Source organism: Capricornis sumatraensis, chromosome 18 (assembly GCF_032405125.1).
Source record: "Capricornis sumatraensis isolate serow.1 chromosome 18, serow.2, whole genome shotgun sequence".
NCBI lineage: Eukaryota > Metazoa > Chordata > Mammalia > Artiodactyla > Bovidae > Capricornis > Capricornis sumatraensis.
The window spans coordinates 16,898,441-16,917,622 of record NC_091086.1 but is presented as its reverse complement, the minus strand read 5'-3'; the positions used below and the strand labels follow the sequence as shown (position 1 = coordinate 16,917,622).

Below are 19,182 nucleotides of genomic sequence, written 5' to 3'. Positions count from 1 at the left end.
GGGAGCAAGGTATAGGAGAAAACTTAGCTATTAGTGTAGCAGGGTCATGAAGAAGAGGCGGCGGCGGGAGATCCCGGGCGGTGGCTGGGGCGCGCAATTGCGGTAGCTGGCCGCTGGGCTGGTGGTGTGGCTTTGTGAGAAGGGCGTAGTTCCTAAAGCCCTCTCGGGGCAGCGGCCGGGGCTCGGGGCTGCGAGCGGCCCTGGGGCCGCCTCCCCGGGCCCCCTGGCTCCGCCATGTTCCGCAGGGCACGCCTTAGCGTGAAGCCGAATGTCAGGCCCGGAGCAGGCGCCAGGGCCTCCACCGCCCCCAATTCCCAGCGTGAACAAGAAGCTCCAAGGCCGCAGGAGCCTGCCGCGGCCTCTGCTCCGAAGCCTCCGGAATCCACAGATGTGCCCCCGGTGGATTTCGGGGAAGCGGAGCCCCAAGACAAGACTCCCAAGAGCAGGTAAGTGCTCGCAGAGAGGAGCATTTTCATTTGCCCCCGCCTCTCCGGGCGCTTCACATGGAAGCTGAGCAAAGAAAGTTTACCGTAAAAGTACTCGCTTGATTGCACTAAGCCTGACAGTTGAGGCCCACGAGCACGCTTCCAAGTGCAGTTGGTCCCTCTGACCACGGTGTGGCAGGTGTGGGTTTTGTTACAAGGTATAGATTCTCGGGGAGAGGACCATGTCTTCAAGTGGTGGTGGGAGGAATCCCGGTCTAACAGTCTTCGGGAAAACTCACACGTGGTACTATTCATTAGAGCATTTAGGTTACCACTGTTTTCATCCTTTTGAAGTACATTGTAGGGGTAAGCGTTTTTTTTTTTTAAATCTTGAAAACATTTATTTTTAAAAGAAAAGCAATGTTATTTTGATTCTGCTGATTTATGTTAGTGGAAAGGAGGTTTGGTTACTTGTTTTGATTTGTGGGTGTGCCCCTTTTACTATGGTGAACCTGTTTTCTGAACAGAAAAGTATGTATCATGTACCACGTTTGGATTCAGGATTCTTCTACTTAATTTTACAATTTATAGACTTTGCTTCGGCAGAATTTACTCATCTGCAAAATGGGGATAACTGTCACTTCAAGAGTTATTGTGGAGATTAGAGATAACTGATAAAAACTGTCTTGCACAGGACATGTGGAATAGTTGCCTATCTTTAGGTGTTTAAAGGTGAGGCAAAAAAGTAATTAAAATTAAGATATGTTAAACTAATAATGACCTCTGTTTCTATACTGTAAATGTGAGGGGAACCAATGAAAATCAACCCTATTAAATAACAGTGAGATGGCATAAATTTCTTTTATACTGTGACAGGAAGGTGACAGTTTCTTTTTTATTCCTTTTTTTGACTTGACTTCTGTTGATCTTAAACTGGTACTTAGTAATTTCCAAGTTTTTTACATGAATTTGTTTCAGAATTTCTCCCAACAATGGAATACAAATAGCAGTTACGGTAGTGTTGAGACCAGCTGCAGTTGGCAGTGTTCCTGGGCTTCAGCTGTTAAATTAATAAAGTTCACAGAGATAATGTTAAGTACATGTGATGCATGATTATTGATAATTTACAAAATTACTCATTCTGTTGTCATCTGTTTAAATTCAAGAATACAGCTTTCTTAGACTTGACATTTTGGGAATATGCGTTGTTTTTTTTATCATATATTTCCTATTTTTGGGGTGGGTCTTTGCTAATTGTAAGAGCCCATAGATTGTATGTTCTTCTTATTGCAATCTCTGTTTAAGTCATTGATTTTTAATAATTGATTATGATTTTAATAATCCAAAAAGCTTTGCTGTTTTGGATTTTTGTCAGACTAGTTTTTAAGACAAGAATGTTTCAAAGAAGATCCATAACGCCATTTTTTTTTTTTCTTTTTAAATATCCACAGTGTTGAAAAGACTGATGATGGGAAGGATGTTGAAGAATCCAGTAAGCCTTCCTTTACTGTTTCACAGAAAAGAAAGCGAATACCAAGTACTTCTAGTCTGGTCAAACCTAGTGTCAGTGTTCCTTCAGAACCTCATCCTTTATCTACAATTAATCAAGAAGCTCCACAGCCAAACCCTGTTCCAACAAAAGAGAAACAGCCATGTTCAGACAGATACCGAATATACAAAGCCCAGAAACTGAGGGAAATGTTAAAAGAAGAATTGAGGAAAGAGAAGGTATGATAGAAAAATCAGAATTTTGACTGTTGCCTGCTAGGTTTCTGTTTTTATGTTAGTTGACTGTCATTTGGAGGAAAAATAAGCATCTGTAACATTAAAAAATTTTTTTTATTTGGCTGTGGTGAACCTTGGTTTGATCTTCGCCGCAACTTACGGGATCTTTAGTTGCGGCATGTGGACTCTTGAGTTGTAGCATGTGGGATCTAGTTTCCAGACCAGGGATGGGACCCCAGGCCCTCTTCCTTGGGAGCAGAGTCTTAGCCACTCGACCACCAGGGAAGTCCCAAGCATCTATAGCATTTTGATGTGGGAAACAAAACCAAATAAGATCCCTCGTATTAATAGAGTATCTCCGTTTGTTAAGAGAATGATTGGGAAGCACAATGGAGTTATAAGCTATTTTTTCCCCTATATTAATTTTTCTGTATTTTATTCATCTATATCTTTCATTCTTTTTGGAGGCCACAGATAGAAGTTTCACATTTGCACACACACATATACAGATACACAAACAAATATATTTATAAACTAATCCTTCAGTGAGATTTTTCACAAGGATGTCCAATTGAGTTACATTCATTTGAATTATGACACATGTAGTTGAGCAAAATGAATTGGTAATATTTTCTAAATTGCTGCTGCTGCTGCTGCTAAGTCACTTCAGTCGTGTCCGACGCTGTGCAACCCCATAGATGGCAGCCCACCAGGCTCCCCCGTCTCTGGGATTCCCCAGGCAAGAACACTGGAGTGGGTTGCCATTTCCTTCTCCAATGCATGGAAATGAAAAGTGAAAGTGAAGTCCCACAGTTGTGTCCGACTTAGCGACCCCGTAGACGGCAGCCCACCAGGCTCCTCTGTCCATGGGATTTTCCAGGCAAGAGTACTGGAGTGGGGTGCCATTGCCTTCTCCATTTCTAAACTGACAATATGGGAAATTATGAATGGGGGAAATATGTGTATATAGGTATAATAGAGTCTGCATTCTTTTTCTGAGAGTGCAATGTAACAGAGAAGTGAAACATATAACCTCTAGAGTTTGATACTTAAGGGCTGAACTTTAGAGTCCTCTCTTACTATTAATATGTGATGTTGAACAGTTTAAGTAATCTTCCATGTCTGTTTTCTCATTTGTAAAATAGATTGGTAATAGTATCCATCTCATTGGAAGGTTGTGAAGCATAAATGAGTTAATACGGGTAAAACACATTTAGACTAGTGTCTACCAATTAGGAGGCCTGACAAATGTCAATTTTTATTATTACTTTGTAGAGTGCCTCCCTTTTTAACTAAGAGAAAGGCCCTTATCTTGGTGCTTTTTTTTTTTTTTTTTTTTGGCTACACCTTGAGGCTTGCAGGATCTTAGTTCCCTGTCCAGGGACTGAACCCTCACTCTCGGCAGTGAAGCGTGGAGTCCTACCCACTGGCCCTCCAGGGAAGTCCTTCCTCGTGCTTTATGTCTATCTCATTCAAATACCTCAACGGTGTGAAGTGGCTGTCACTGTTTATTTAGGAGGAAATAAGCTCCGGGAGGTTTAACATGCTACAATTTTTTAATCAATTTATAAAACTTTTCCTAAAATTAGGCATAATTGTTATGGGAATAATAGACTCAATAATACACTTGCAATGAATGTAGTAAAGGGCTTATACTTAAATATGTATGTCTAAAAATCTCTTTTTTAAATTTTTAAAAATTTATGTATTTTTTTTTGGCCCCCACCAGGAATTGAACAGTGTCTCCTGCAGTGGAAGCACGGAGTCTTTAACCACTGGACTGCCAGGGAATTCCCCTAAAGTTCTTCTATATTTGTCAAATAACAGTGCGTCTCTGTGTGTTTGTGTGTCTAGAAGCAATGGAAAAACAAGTATGCCGTAAATGAAACTCAAAGGCCACTGGATCGTTCCAAAATGACTATGAGAGACTTCATATACTATCTACCAGAAAGCAATCCAATGACGTAAGTCGTCTTTATTTCTATTTTACTTTCTTTGGGTATGTAGTGATTTAAGTATCACTTTTAGAGTTCATGTTTTCCAAAAACATGTTGAGGAAATGTTTAGCACATGTGATGTCCATTCGGATAAGAATTTTATAACAAAAATTAGTGTTATTTCAGGTAACTATTTTCTTGGGATGGTAAATGATGACCTTTACCTCTGAGATTAAAAACAACTTTCCTTTGTTAATATTACCAAGATGCAGTAAAAACCAACTAAACAGCTTTTCTCTAATCTGGATTGCCATTTATATTTTTTACATACTATAATGCGGTCTGAAGGGGTGATCTAACTTTTATACCCTACCTCCTAATTAAATATAGCAACACTTGATTAACCAATCCTACAACAACAAAACTTCTTTGATCAAAGTTAGTCTGGGGAGGCAGAGAGATTATAATAAATCTCCTCACTGTTGTGTTGTTGATGGTGTAGGGGGTGAATGTAGGAGTGCTGCTGCTGCTGCTGCTAAGTCGCTTCAGTCGTGTCCGACTCTGTGCGACCCCATAGACGGCAGCCCACCAGGCTCCCCTGTCCCTGGGATTCTCCAGGCAAGAACACTGGAGTGGGTCGCCATTTCCTTCTCCAGTGCATGAACGTGGAAAGTGAAAGTGAAGCCGCTCTGTCGTGTCCGACTCTTAGCGACCCCATGGACTGCAGCCCACCAGGCTCCTCGGTCCATGGGATTTTCCAGGCAAGAGCACTGGAGTGGGGCGCCGTGCCTGCTCCAGAGTGTAGAAGTAGTGGCATATTTTCAGTGCAGCCTGATTCACATTCAGCAGGTCTTCGGCCTACTTGAGGGAAGGGCCGGAAACCGAGATCGTTTGACATCTCGGAGTTGGAAACAAGCCACCTAGGTTGCTTCATGCTTTTGCTGAGGAATTGAGGGAAGAGTGTTTCCTTCTTAAGGCCTAACAAATTATTTATATTGATAACAAAAGTTTCTGAGTGAAAAATTGAGTGTAAGACCACACCATCATTAGTGGTAGTGTTATGGTATAATCATAAAAAAGATTGCAAGTTAAAATTATTTGCTTTTTGCCTCAGATGGAATTGACAAACTGTAAATTACTTGTTTATTGAAAGGTATGTTTTTATTTGTGTTTGGTAGTTCTTCACTGGAGCAGGAAAAGAAAACTGAAAAATCATCGACACCAGTCCGAACGAGAGAGTAAGCATCTCATCTGTTTTGAATGTATTCTGTCATAGGTACATTAAAAAAAAAATGAAATCAAATGATTCTTCCTATTTTAGTTAAATTACACGTGATAGGAATTTTTAGACTCACAACAAGAATAAAAGCTGTTTGATTTAAATCAATATGAAAGCCTCACACTATGTATTTGTACTTTGTGTGTTACATATATAAATAGTATTATGATTTTAAAGTTTTTAGACTTAAAAAGGATTTACTTTTAGAATAATGATATTCATATGGTACAAAATTCAAAGGGAACTAAAGTACTGAGAAAAACTTTCTGACTTTGTTTTCTGCCACCTAATCCTTCCTGAAGGCAACAAATGTTACCACACTTTAAATGTATCTTTCTAGTCTAGTCTGTGTCTCTCCAAGCAAACATTGTTTTTCTATTTCCTTTTCTTTTCTTTGTTTTCCGTTTTCCCCTTTTGCCTTTTCTTTTTCTGTTTTTCCTTTTTTTTTCTTAGCATTTTGTACATACTGTCCTTCAATAGGTATAGTTTTGACATCACTACAGAGTCCCTTTTTGCATACATGCTTTCACTGTCATATATATTAGTTTATTCCTAAGAAATGTCTGCAAAAAGGACTTTCCTGGTGGTCCAGTGGGTAAGACTCTGTGCCTCCACTGCAGGGGTGTGGGTTCAGTCCCTCGTCAAGGAACCAAGATCCCATGTGCCACATGGCATGGCCCAAAAATGAAGAAGAAATCCCTCCCAAGACCCTGGAAGTTATCGTGGACTTGTAATTGTGGAAAAATAGCAGAAACATTGGGATTTATTATTTCAAGTAATAATCCTTAAGTAATGATTACTTTTTTGGGGAGGGGGTGGATCATACCACACAGCTTGTGGGATCTTAGTTCTGTGACCAGGGATTGAACATAGGCCAGGGCAGTGAATGTGCCTAGTCCTAACTACTGGAATTCCCAGGGAATTCCCTGTCATGACTAATCTTTTTCTTAGAATCTGCATTGTTTTATTTTTTAATTAATTAATTATTTTGGCTTCCCTGGGTCTTTGTCCCTCCTCAGGCTTTCTCTAGTTGCAGTTGAACAGGGGCTGCTGTTCAGTGCAGTGTGTGGGCTTTCTCACTGTGGTGACTTCCCTTGCGGAGCACAGGCTAGGCGGGCAGGCTTCAGTAGTTGCAGCATGCAGGCTTAGTCGTTGGGGCTCGTGGGCTTAGCTACTCTGGGACATGTGGAACCTTCCTGGACTAGAGATTGAACTCCTGTCCTTTGCATTGGCAGGTGGATTCTTATCCACTGTCGGGAGGTCCAGAAATAGGCTTTGTTTTTACAGGTTTATAGGTTATGCTTCTTTCAGTAAGACCTTAAAGTGATAATCTAATTGAATGGAAAGTGTATGAAATTTGGAACCATTATCTGGAATACTGTGTTTGGCTTCTTGGTCTACTCTGATTGTTGTGTAGTCTAGAGCAACAGTAATTTATCGTCTCCAAACATCGAATGGGTGTGAAAATCTAACCCCCAAGGATTGTTCTGAAGAGGTAATAAAATGATCTGGAAATTAATTCTGTATGGGTTATTTTTTATTAATTTTATAATATCTGTATGGTTTACTCCAGTGCTCTGTTGAGACAGAATAGATGAGCATTTATTTATCTTTTCAAAGAGAGTAAAGACTTCTGTGAAATGCTGCTAGATTTGAGGAAATCTTATAGCCATGGTCTCAATAACATGTATTTTCAGTTAGGTTACAGCGAAAGTGGGAAATAGCTATTAACAGAAGGTTGAAGGTGTAATAGTTTGTTTTAGAAGTTCATAGTATTCAGGGGATGTTTCTGACGGCTGTATGAACTAACCTACCTTGGCATTCGGTAGGCAAGAAAGCAAGACTACTCCTGATGGTGAAGATAACGAAGAAGTGGAAGAAGAGTTGGATGATGGGCCCTTGCTCGTTCCTCGAGTAAAAGTGGCAGAAGATGGTTCTATTATTTTGGATGAAGAAAGGTAAGTTAAGAGAGAGAGAGATTGTGGTTTTGAGAACAAATGAGTTTTGTCTAATGAGCAAGATTGAGTTTCTGTATTTCACACTGTCACATTGACTGACGTTTATATTTGCGTAATAGATGTTATAAATAGAAGGGTGGGTTATATTTGTTTATAATTTTTAGCAATTTTTTATAATTGTGTCCTTTATATGAGAAGATGGTACTGCTGACCTGCCACCCACTTATCTACTACCATTGTTTTACTAATTTTACTGGTAGTTGAAATGAGCTATTGAACTAATCACACGCTGTCGGCAACTAAGAATACATTTCAAAGATTAATTCGGCCTTGATGTCAGTACTTATTAACTATTACCATATTCTGGTTGTGGTGTTAACTGTTGAAAATTCAGTGAAACATATTTTTTGGTTTTTAATTAACTTTCTGGTTTAATTTCTTAGTTATAACATTAAATTTCTCAAATTTGGCAGTATGAAACTTACTTCTCTTTCCAATGTGTGTTTCTTAAAAAAAGAAGATAAACTAGTTAGGGAAAAAAAAAAAGAGGGATGGAAGTCTCCTTACAGTTTAATTAATAATTGTTTTACAGGATATAAATTCTATGATAAATGAAAATATAATGCTGTTAATAATAACTGTTTATGCATGTTGTTTTCCGCTATTTTGTGATGATGATTTTACTGTGATGATTATTAAATTGTTAAAAGCATATTTAACTGCTTTGTGTGGAGGAATATAAAATGTAAATATAAAGTGTTTATATTTCTCAGTATCCCCTATTGGGTATTGCATGATAAGATATGTTAAATGTAGGAGACATGCGGAAGTTAGAAAAAACAGTTATTTAGTTGGCCCAGAGATATTTTACAGATTTTATATTGCTACTAAGGATTTTGAAATCAAGTTGGCATTAATTTTTGCTCCCTAGCAATCACATTTTAAGTGAAAATTGGCAGATTCTTAGAAAATATGCATACTTCAAATGTATATTACTTTTTTGTTTTTTTTGTGTTATACTTTTGATGTGGTTTTTGGCATGGTAAATTTCAGAATATAACTATTAAATCTCATTTACTGTTTGTTTCCTTACATGTTTAGTGTGGATCTATTTAAAAATGTTTCTTTCAGTTTAACTGTAGAAGTTTTAAGGACAAAAGGTCCCTGTGTTGTTGAGGAAAATGACCCCATATTTGAGCGTGGTTCTACAACTACATATTCCAGCTTTAGGAAAAGCTACTACTCTAAACCATGGTCAAATAAAGGTAACTGATTTTCATTTTAAACTACGTAGATTATTTATTAGAAATGAAGTGAATTTGTTTCTTGGTTTCTGTGTTATACCAGGTATCCCCTGAGTAAAAAAAAATTAAATGCAAACCAGCTAGTTTTTTTCTCTAGCTAATTTTATTGGCACCTTTCCCCTGTCTCCCACCATAGAACTATGCCTCTGACTTTATCTTAGACATCTTTTTAGGGGTTAGCCTTATGATTATTTCAGCTGGAATAGTCTTCATTGTCAAATCCTTGTGCAGCAAATATCATTTTAATGAAAAATTACCAATATTTTTAATGCTCATAATAATATTCTACCTCACTATTGTATAATACAGTCTTTAATGATAAAAAGTACATGTAAAAAAGTATATATTACCTACTGCATGCTGTTGTTTGTTTTACTTAATTTTTATTGTAAAAATAATACAGTTTGTTTTGGGAAAAAATTCAGACACAACATAGTAATACAGAATGAATTTCTGACTTCCCCAGTCCTGTTCTCTTGAGGCTAGTTCTGTTCTTGAGTATTTTTCTAGCTACTTTCCTTTCATGTACTACTTAGCACATCTTAGTTGCTTACATAGCAGCGATATACTGGTTCTTTTTTTTTTTTTTTAATATACTAGTTCTGACTGAAAGTTTTCTTCAAGGCATTTGAGACCAGATAGGCAGAATGTCTTTTCAGAAATTCCAGCTATTTTAGTATGAACATGCAAATTTCTTAAACCATATTTTTATATAAAAGTTTAAAGAAGGTGTTTTTAGATCCATGAGGCTTCTTGCAGTAAAATTGAACTATTTCTGTGTATGTGCTCATAGGTATATTTCTGTGATTAAAGATTTGATGGATTTTAATGAGAAACTTCAGTATTGTCAAATTTACTTTTAACTCAAAATATATACTTACTTAGGGCTTTCCCGGTGGCTCAGATGGTAAAAAAGTCTGCCTGCAATGCAGGAGATCCAGGTTTGATCCCAGGGTCGGGAGGATCCCTTGGAGAAGGAAATTGCAACCGACTCCGGTATTCTTGCCTGGGAAATCCCATGGACAGAGGAGCTTGGTGTGCTACAGTCCATGGGATTGCAAAAAGTCAAACACGACTGAGCGACTTAACACCTTTATATACTTATGTAAGATTTTTTTCCTCTGAAATATTTATAAGATTAATTCTCAATCTTTCTAAATCTTTTATTTTTACAGAGACAGATATGTTTTTTTTAGCCATCAGCATGGTAGGAACTGACTTTTCTATGATTGGACAGCTTTTTCCTCACAGAGCAAGAATAGAAATTAAGGTAAAGTAAACCCATTACATTTGTTGATTGAAAAGAGATTAAAAATTACTGTCTTTTAAACCTTTGGTTGAAATCTCAGTCCATCTTTTTTTACTACTGTTTTTGGTACATCTGTCCTTCTTTATCATTCAAAAAGTAGTGTAATATATTTCTCAGTCCTAAAATGAGTATTGTCTCTTTAACCCTCAGTATTGTATGTTCTTATTTATATCTTTCCACTTCTATAATGGATTTGAGGGCATACCAACAAAGCCAGTGAAACTGAGGTAAAAGTAGAGTTAGATAATGAAGAGGAATAAATGTACCAGAATGCTGGGGTTAAGGATAGATTTTTGAACACAAAACGTATCTTTGAATTTTCTAGGGAAAGAACATGCTGAGTTGTGTAGTTCTCTAATTGTTGCTTCCCTGCTGCTGCTAAGTCGCTTCAGTCGTGTCCGACTCTGTGCGACCCCATAGACGGCAGCCCACCAGGCTCCTCCGTCCCTGGGATTTTCCAGGCAAGAACACTGGATTGGGTTGCCATTTCCTTCTCCAATGCATGAAAGTGAAAGTAAAGTCGCTCAGTTGTGTCCAACTCCTAGGGACCCATGGACTGCAGCCCACCAGGCTCCTCCGTCCATGGAATTTTCCAGGCAAGAGTACTGGAGTGGGTTGCCATTGCCTTCTCCCTAGACCACTTTAACTTTGAGGACAACCAGTGATACTTTTTTTTTTTTTTAAGTAATACTATTAACAACAGCAATGATGTTTATCAATTAGTGCTTAAATATGCCTAAAAGAATGATCTTTCTCTGTCTTATAGTTGTTTTTGTTGAGAAACCTCATCATAAGTTTCCTGGGTTGGAGTGCATTTGAGTGCACACTGTGTTGCTATAATGCGTTTCTAAGTCATAGTGAGATATTTTTGGAGACGGAAATGGCAACCCACTCCAGTATTCTTGCCTGGAGAATCCCAGGGACGGGGGAGCCTGGTAGGCTGCCGTCTATGGGGCCGCACAGAGGCGGATATGACTGAAGCGACTTAGCAGCAGCAGCAGCAGTGAGATTTTTATGCAACCATGGGCTTTCTTTTTCATTAATTAAGAGGACCATTAGGAAAGTTAGATTTTTTTTTGAAATAGATCTGGCATAGACTGATTTACTGGGAACCATTGTATAGCGTAATGGTCTTTCTGTTTCTGTAAAAGATGAGGGATCTTTTATATTCTTTATGTTCCTTTTTGAATATTGATCTCTGATACAATGAGAACAAAATGTTAAAGTGTTTGAAGGCTAGAAGTTGATTGTTTAGGGGAGCTCTTGGATCTGAGTAATTAATGATAAATCTGTCACTAGACTGTTCATGGGGTTGCAAAGAGTCGCATACGACTGAGTGACTGAACTCTGACACTGTTTCTCTTAGAAATAGTTTAGACTCTTCCCTTAAAAATTTAGTGTGGTCCCAGGAAGTCTTTGGGCAAAGTACAGAAAAGTAAAAATGGACTAGTTAATTATATTGAGTTGCAAATTTTGAACCAACCTGGCATTGCTGCGATAAATCCCAGTTAGCCATACTGTATTCTTTTTATATGTTGCTGATTTTTAATATATTTTCTTGAGGATTTTTTGTATCTTTTGTTCATGACAGTATTGGTTTGTAATTTTCTTTTAGTGCCTTTGTGGTTTTGGTACCAGCATTTTGGTGGTCATGGAAAATGAGTTGGAAAGTGTTCGCATCCTGAAATCTGAGAAACTTTTTTTAGGATTAGTAGTATTTCTCCTCTTAATGTTTGATGTAATTTACCAGTGAAATCGTCTGGGCCTATATTTCCTTTGTAGGAAGGGTTTTCATTATAAATTCAATTTCTTTAATAGAGATACGGGTATTTATATTTTTAGTTTCTTCTTGTGTGAGTCTAGATGCTAAGTTGTTGAATTTATAGGCATAAAAATTTCATACTATTCACTTACCATTTTAATGCTTGTAGGATTTATTGTAGGATATATCTCACTGATTGATGATTTTTCTTTCTCTCTTTTTTCCCTTGTCTTGCTAAAGGTTTTTGACCTTGCCAGAGTCTTTTAATGAATCATCTTTTAGCTTTGTTATCAATCTATGTATGTTTTCATTGTTTTTTTCTTTTTAAAGTTTAGCATTTCCTTTCTTCAGGCATACCTCATTTTATTGCACTTGACACATACTGCAATTTTTTTAAAAATTAAAGGTTTGATGATGGTTTGTATTTTTTTTCTATTTTTTAACAATAAAGAATTTTTAAATTAAGTATATATGTTGTTTTTCGAGAAATAATGTTATTGTACCCCTAACAGAATACCTCAGTGTAATGTAAACAACTGTTTTGTGCCCTGAGAAACAAACAAAACCCTATGACTCACTTTATTGCAATATTCACTTTATTGTAGTGGTCTGGAACTGAACCTGCAATATCTTCAAGGTTTATGCCTATACTTACTTTGGGTTTAATTTGTCTTATTTTTTTTCCTTAGCTTCCTTAGATGAAAACTTGGAACGTAGATTTTAAACTGTTCTTTTTTTAATTGAAGACATTTAAAGCTATATAGTTTCATACAAACTGTAGACTTATAATATCGATAAGCTGTTTTCATTGTCATTCAGTTAAAACTATTGTCTAGTTTCCCTTGTGATTTCTTCCATGACATGCCAGTTATTTAGAAGTGTGTTTAATTTCCAACGTTGGGACATGTCTAGATATCTTACTGTTATTGTTTTCTTTGCCACTGTGAAAGTCACAGCACGTAATCTGTAAGATTTCAATCTTTCTGAAATTTGTTGAGATTTATTTTAAAGCCTGTCGTACTGTCATCTCGGTGAGCGTGCACTTGAACATGTCTTCTGCAGTTGTTGGGTGTGATGTTGTCTGAGAGAAGAGTTGATGCCTCTAATCACAGTTACAGATTTGTGTTTCTCCTTTTAAATTGATCAGTTTTTGGTGTGATTTGAACTTCATGTGTACTGAAGTTCTTTTATTGGGTGCATTCACATTTTAGCTTGCTGTTGAATTGATCCTTTTATTAGTAGGAAATGTCCCTATTTATCTTTGCCATCATTCCTTGTCCTAAAACAGGGGTTGGGAGTCCTGATCCTCCTTACAGTCAAGAATATGAGTATAACTTCTGGTTGGCCTTTTGTATCTTCTGTTCCCTGTTTCTGGTACTCCACTTATATGAGTTAGTTTGCGAGACATTGTACTACAGATTACTAATGCTCTGTCCATTGTTTTCCCAGTCTTTTTTCTTTATTTCAGTTGGTTAGTTTCTGTTACCATGTTTATAGATTCACTGATCTTGTCTTTGGCTGTCTTCAATCTGCTATTAAGTCCATTAGTGAGGGTTTCATTTATGGGATTTCAGTTTGGCTATTTTTCCTAGTTTCCATTCTTCTGCTGAGATTTCTGTATCTGTTCATTCCATATTTTCCTTTGAATTCTTGAACATATTTATAACAGCTGCTTAACTTTCTTGTCAGCTAATTTCAACATCTGAAATCTGTTTCTGTTGACTCTATTTCCTTGACCATGCAGCACCTTTTCCTATCTTTTCTCATGTTTTTTGTGGATTTTTTTTTTTTAATTGCAGGCTGGACATGGTGGATAATGTGTTACACAGTGTTTGAATTATGTTTGTTTTTATTTTTTCCTTCAGAGTGTTTATTTCTGTATTGTCAACTCTCCTTATTCTTATGAAGTCTTGGTTTTAGCCTTTCTTAAGACTGATCCTTACTCTAGGTTTCTCATCTGAATTACAGAAGATAATTTGAGTGACTGTTTTCTGATTTTTCCAAGCATGGTCATGTTATACCATTCTAGATATATAGGGACGAAGATAATTCATTACATATAGTAGATCCCTTGGGGCGCTGGGGCTTAAGTCTCATGCTACAACCCTGACTGACAAAGGCCGCTCTAAGGTGTGACCCTGTCTCTAACTGGTGATTGTTCTGATGTCTGAGCTGAATGTGTGGCTGTTAAACAAAGGTATGATGAACCCTGTCATCTCCCTGTGTTACATGGCTTCTAGGATCTTCTTTCTGCTCCCATCCCTGTAGTAGCTATTCTCTACTAGACTTCATGCTCAGGGCATATGGAGCCCAGATGTGGACCAACCACCTCTGGGATACCTCTACCAGATTCGTGGGACTCCTCTTTAAATAGCTCTCTGCTCTGTAGAACCTGCCTCTGAAGGTACTTTACTTCCTCAGCTCAGTGGGTTCTCTGGGCTCTGTATGGCCTTTCTCTCTCCTTGGTTAGGAAATTTAGCCCAGGCAGAGAGTCAGGGCGAAAGTTGGTATATCTTTTGTGTTTCCCTTCTTTCTGGGATTGTGGAATTGTGGTCTTGCTCTTCCAAGATTGTAGTCTTGACCAGTGTTTAAAAATAGTTGATGCGTTTATTTTGTTCCCTTTTAAAGGTATTTATGATGGGTTGGATGTGTGGAACAAGTTCATTGCCACTTACTTTGTCAAGGCCAGAAGTGGAAGTTATGGGATATATTTTATGATCATGGAATTTGGCTTACAGTGATTCCTGCATGGATTCAATGACTAATATCAGGAAATTCCCTGGTGGTCCAGTGGTTGGAACTCTGTGCTTTCACTGCTGGGGCCCAGGTTCGATCCCTGGTCAGGAAACTAAGATCTCACAAGCATGATGAGGCCTAAAAAAGAATGGTTAATATCAACACATTCTTAAAAGTTTTAAATTGTTCTGGACTATATTCTCAATTAGATAAAATGTATTGTAGCTATGTTTTAAAATTGAATAATGCCTAAAGCCTACTGGCATTCTTCAGGATGTTTAGTGATTGTAGCCTGTCACTTTTTATGTGACTTCTGTTATGTGTAGATATGACTTTTGTTAACTTTTGAGGAAATGTTTAAAGAATGATAGGATCTTTAAGGGAGAAAGATGATCTGCTTTGGAAACTTCCATTTTACTTGGTAATAAGGGTTAGGAAGATTTGAAAAGAGGAATAATCTGTAGACTGAAAAATGTTAGTGATATAAAAAAATTGTGTCCAACTGTTTGTGACTCCATGGACTGCAACATGCCAGGCCTCTCTGTCCCTTACCATCTCCCAAAGTTTGCCCAAGTTCATGTCCATTGCATCAGTGATGCCATCCAGCCATCTCATCCTCTGGCCCCCTCTTCTCCTTCTGCCCTCAGTCTTTGCCAGCATCAGGGACTTTTCTAGTGAGTCAGCTGTTCACATCAGATGACCAAAATACTGGAAAATATAGGAAAGGTTAAACTGTAGAGCCTAATGATGTACCCTTAGATGATAAACAGTAAGGAAGTGCAAGAAAGTGATTGCTTTAAAGTCAGGTTAGTGGGTAGTTTCTTTTGGAGGGAAGAAGGGGTCAGTGAAGAGGTTATTGTGTGTGATTTCTCTCTCTCTTTTCAATAATATGATTTTTGTATTCTTAAAAGCTTTTAGAGCACTGATCTGTAAAGGGAGAGACTGGCTAATCATTCCTTCCCCTAGGATGTATGTGTGTGTGTGTGTGTGCCCTCAGACTTTTGAAGGTCTTGGGATGCATTGAATTTTAAACCTTAACCATCTCCATCTTAAAGGAGGTTATCTGGAATAGAATTGGGTCTTAGGATGCATTGAGCCTTAAACCTTAACCATCTCCATCTTAAGGGAGGTTGGTTATCTGGAATAGAATTGGATTTTAGGATGCATTGAGCCTTAAACCTTAACCATTTCCATCTTAAAGGAGGTTATCTGGAGTAGGATCTTAGGATGCATTGAGCCTTAAACCTTAACCATCTCCATCTTAAAGGAGGTAATCTGGAGTAAAATTGCAAATGGGGCTCTTTGGTGCTCAGGAAAGCAAGGTTCTAAAGATAAACTTGGCCAGCTTCAAAGTTTTTCTCAGCTGTTTCTATACAGTTTCCCCTTCATGCTGTTAAAAACATATTAGAATAATAATGTAAGAGGTTTAACTTGATAGAAGTATACTAATTTTTAAAGAGTTAATACTAGTTAGCTTAATTGATCACAGTTTGATCTGTTTCCGTGCTAGTCAAGTTTATTTTTTATTTTCTGTCCTCTGTAAATCCAGCTTCCATTGCTAATTCATGTTATTGATCTTGAGGAGCACAGAGCTTGGTAGAAATCTTTCATCTCTGTTTTTTAAGAGCTAACAGTTTAAGTAATTTGCCTATTAGCAAGTTATTTATTCTCTATTTATTAGAGAATCATGTTATTATAAGAATTTTACTTTGATGTAATTTTTTAAACATAATATTCACTTGTTTAACAGGAGAAAATTACCATAGGGTTTGTTTTGTTTTGTTAACAGAATAAATTTAAACGTGAAGAGAAAACAAATGGATGGAGAATAGACAAAGCATTCCGTAAGTATTAACACCTCTTTAAGAATGAATTGTTTGAAGAGCCCCACAAATGACCAATATTTTGTCTTTGGTCTCAGTGTGTTTTAGGTTTGTTTTATCTCCCTGTATTGTCATAGGAAGAGTAGCACTGGAAATTTTTCTCTTTAGCAGTTCGGGTCTGGCAGATATAGATTTGTAGGCAGGGGAGTAACTAGAACATCAAGAAGCAATTAAGCAGGTTTCTGAGTCCCAAGAAATTAGAGGGACTGAGGAAACCATTTCCAAATGCTGCTTATTCTGGGGGAATTGTATTGAAGAAGTTCCTCATTTCTGGAAGACACTATTAAATGATTCCTTACAATGGTAAGTCCATTATTCAGTTGGTAATGCAGACCACCTGCCCTGTTCCAGCTACTGTTGCAGGCACTGAGAATATCATGGTGAGCAGGACAGCTGAGAGTCCTGCTTTTACAGCCTTCAGTCTAAGTGGGTGGGGGAGGAATATAATTGGTGAGCAGGATAATTTCAGATAGCGATTAATTTCTAAGAATCAAAAAAGAGGGAGTTTGGATATTCAGGGAAAGTCTGTCTAAAGGTGTGACGTTTGAATTTAGACCTGATTTGAAAAAATGATATATACCTTTCGGTTTTTAACTAATAACCTCATTAAAATGAGGCTGTTAGTTTCTCTTTAAGTCCAGAGAAATACATCAAGGGATTTGTAAAGAAAAACAGAATTAAATGTACTGTTTGAAGTAGTTCCTGTATCCTTTGTTTGGAAGATAATTACCAGCATTTCATGATTAATGTGTTCTATGTTCATTTGCTATAGTGCTAATCTTAGGAAAAAATTCTAAAGAGAGGTACTTAGATTGTGTAGCTCTGTACGTTTATTTTCTGAGTCGAGACACAAAGGTAGATGAGTGGACACTGCACCTTATCAATGTGGTATTGAGTCCTCAGGAAAACCATTTCCAGGAATGGCTCCTGGAGGATCTGGAATGTTGTAGTTCTCAACTCTCTCCATTTTAGAGAAGTGGTCTTGAAACTTTTCATTATATTTAATCAGAAAACAATCCATAAATCTATGAACAGTCTTTATGGGATGTGGAGTCATTGTTAGACCATTCTAAAACCTTTAAAATTCACTGTTTGGTGCTTTATAATAGAAATTATTTTACTGTTAATGGGTATTTAGTGAAATAGTCCTGATTAATGTTCATTTACTTCCTCCTTTGCTTATATTTGAAAGAGTAAATCGTGAAAGGTTGTAATAAAGTGAGCACACGAAATTGAGAACTTCTTAGTCATTCCATTGTTCTAAAAAAGTATATTTATAACTATGCACAGTGTAATTTATAGTTTGACTGTTGATAAATAATTCACCTGTGTAACCACCACTCAAACAAGCCATGAAACATTGTCATCACTCCAGAAAGGCCCCTCTTTTCCCTTTCTACTCAGTCTCCACTCCTAATCCCAAGCCAGGCAACCACGTTTTTCATTTGAATCATCATAGGTTAGTTTCTCTTGTTCTAGAATGTCATATTTTATTGTTCAGTGGGATTCAGTTATGTGACTGTACTATAGTGATTAAAGTTGTTTGTTCTCTTGCTGATAAGCTCATTTGCTTTTGATGTTATGATACTTAAGAAAAATTAAAACTTGGAAGTTATTTCCTTTTTAAATAAAAACTTGAAGGTTCTTTTTCTTTTTAAACAGAGGAAAAGCGCCCTTTTGACTTCGATTTTTTTGCTCATTTGCTTCAGAAAGTTCTTGCCGAAGAAGAGAAAAGAAAACAAAAATCTGTTAAAAATCAGAGTTCAAAGGAGAAGAAGTCCTCTAAATCACGGAAAAATGTAAAAGGTACTTACTGAAAAGAGTTATTTTACTTAGGAAGAATAGACTTCCTGTATTGTCCCTAAAGCCTCAGGTTTCTGGTTAACTGGCCACGAACAGCAGCTCCCTTTGTAGTTTTAAAACTGGTGTAACTGGGCTGTTGGCATCTTCCTTGTGTCTGGGCACAGTTGTAGCTACTAAAGGAGAGTCAGAATTTTGAGGTGTCATGTTTGCTTATTATTTTTCTCTGTAAATCAAATCTGGCTCAAGAGTCAAATATAATGAAAAATGGAAGTCTAATATGTTGAGCTTGTGACTAAATTGTATTGTTTGAGCACAGCTTATTTCTGAGGGACTTATACCAGGTAGGAAATTTTTTTATGTGGTTATTTCTATTTTTAGGCTTATCTTTTCTTAACTATTTGAATTTTGATCTAAGGACAATGTTTAGCTATAATCTTATAAAGGATCTTTGAACTATAGAGAACCTTATGTGTTAGCTGTACATCCCAGCCCCTTTCCTTTTGTTTTAATAACCCAGAAATAACCTCAGAGATCCTGTCATTTTTTCTTAACGTATCACAGTGTTAGTAGTGACAGCAGCAGAATTCAACCTAGAACTGTGAGAGTCTGTGATGGGGGACCCCAGGAGGACCCCTAGATTCAATTATTTGCTAAGACTCACAGGACTCCACATGTAGTTGTACAAATAGCTGAGATTTATTACAGAGAAAGAATGCAGAGCAAAATTGGCAAAGAGAAGGCACAAAGGTCCAAGTCTAGGGGAACCAGGTGCAGGTGTCCGTGAGTCGCACGGGATGCACTTAATTTCCCAATATCATGTAGGAATGAGGTGTGTAAGGGGGTCCAGTGCTTAAGACCCCACCCCTCCAACGCAGGGAGCGTGAGTTTGATCACAGGTTGGGGAGCAAAGGTGCTGCCCTGGCTATTTAGATTAAAGAATCTGCCTGCAGTGCAGGAGACCTGGTTCGATCCCTGGGTTGGGAAGATCTCCTTGGAGAAGGGAATGGCTACCCACTTCAGTATTCTTGCCTGGGAAATTTCATGGACAGAGAAGCCTGGTG

At 37.5% G+C, this 19,182-nt stretch overlaps 1 protein-coding gene across 1 annotated transcript in view; it reads left to right on the top strand.

Annotated features, from left to right (window-relative positions):
• Window positions 1-234: 234 nt before the first annotated feature.
• BDP1 (BDP1 general transcription factor IIIB subunit) overlaps window positions 235-19,182 on the top strand; it is a 79,006-nt gene continuing 60,058 nt past the window's right edge. Inside the window, 9 exon segments of the mRNA XM_068990487.1 lie at window positions 235-446; window positions 1,877-2,153; window positions 4,005-4,114; window positions 5,266-5,325; window positions 7,196-7,324; window positions 8,456-8,589; window positions 9,804-9,898; window positions 16,225-16,279; window positions 17,981-18,124. Of these exon segments, the coding sequence (XP_068846588.1) occupies window positions 235-446; window positions 1,877-2,153; window positions 4,005-4,114; window positions 5,266-5,325; window positions 7,196-7,324; window positions 8,456-8,589; window positions 9,804-9,898; window positions 16,225-16,279; window positions 17,981-18,124 (1,216 nt within the window).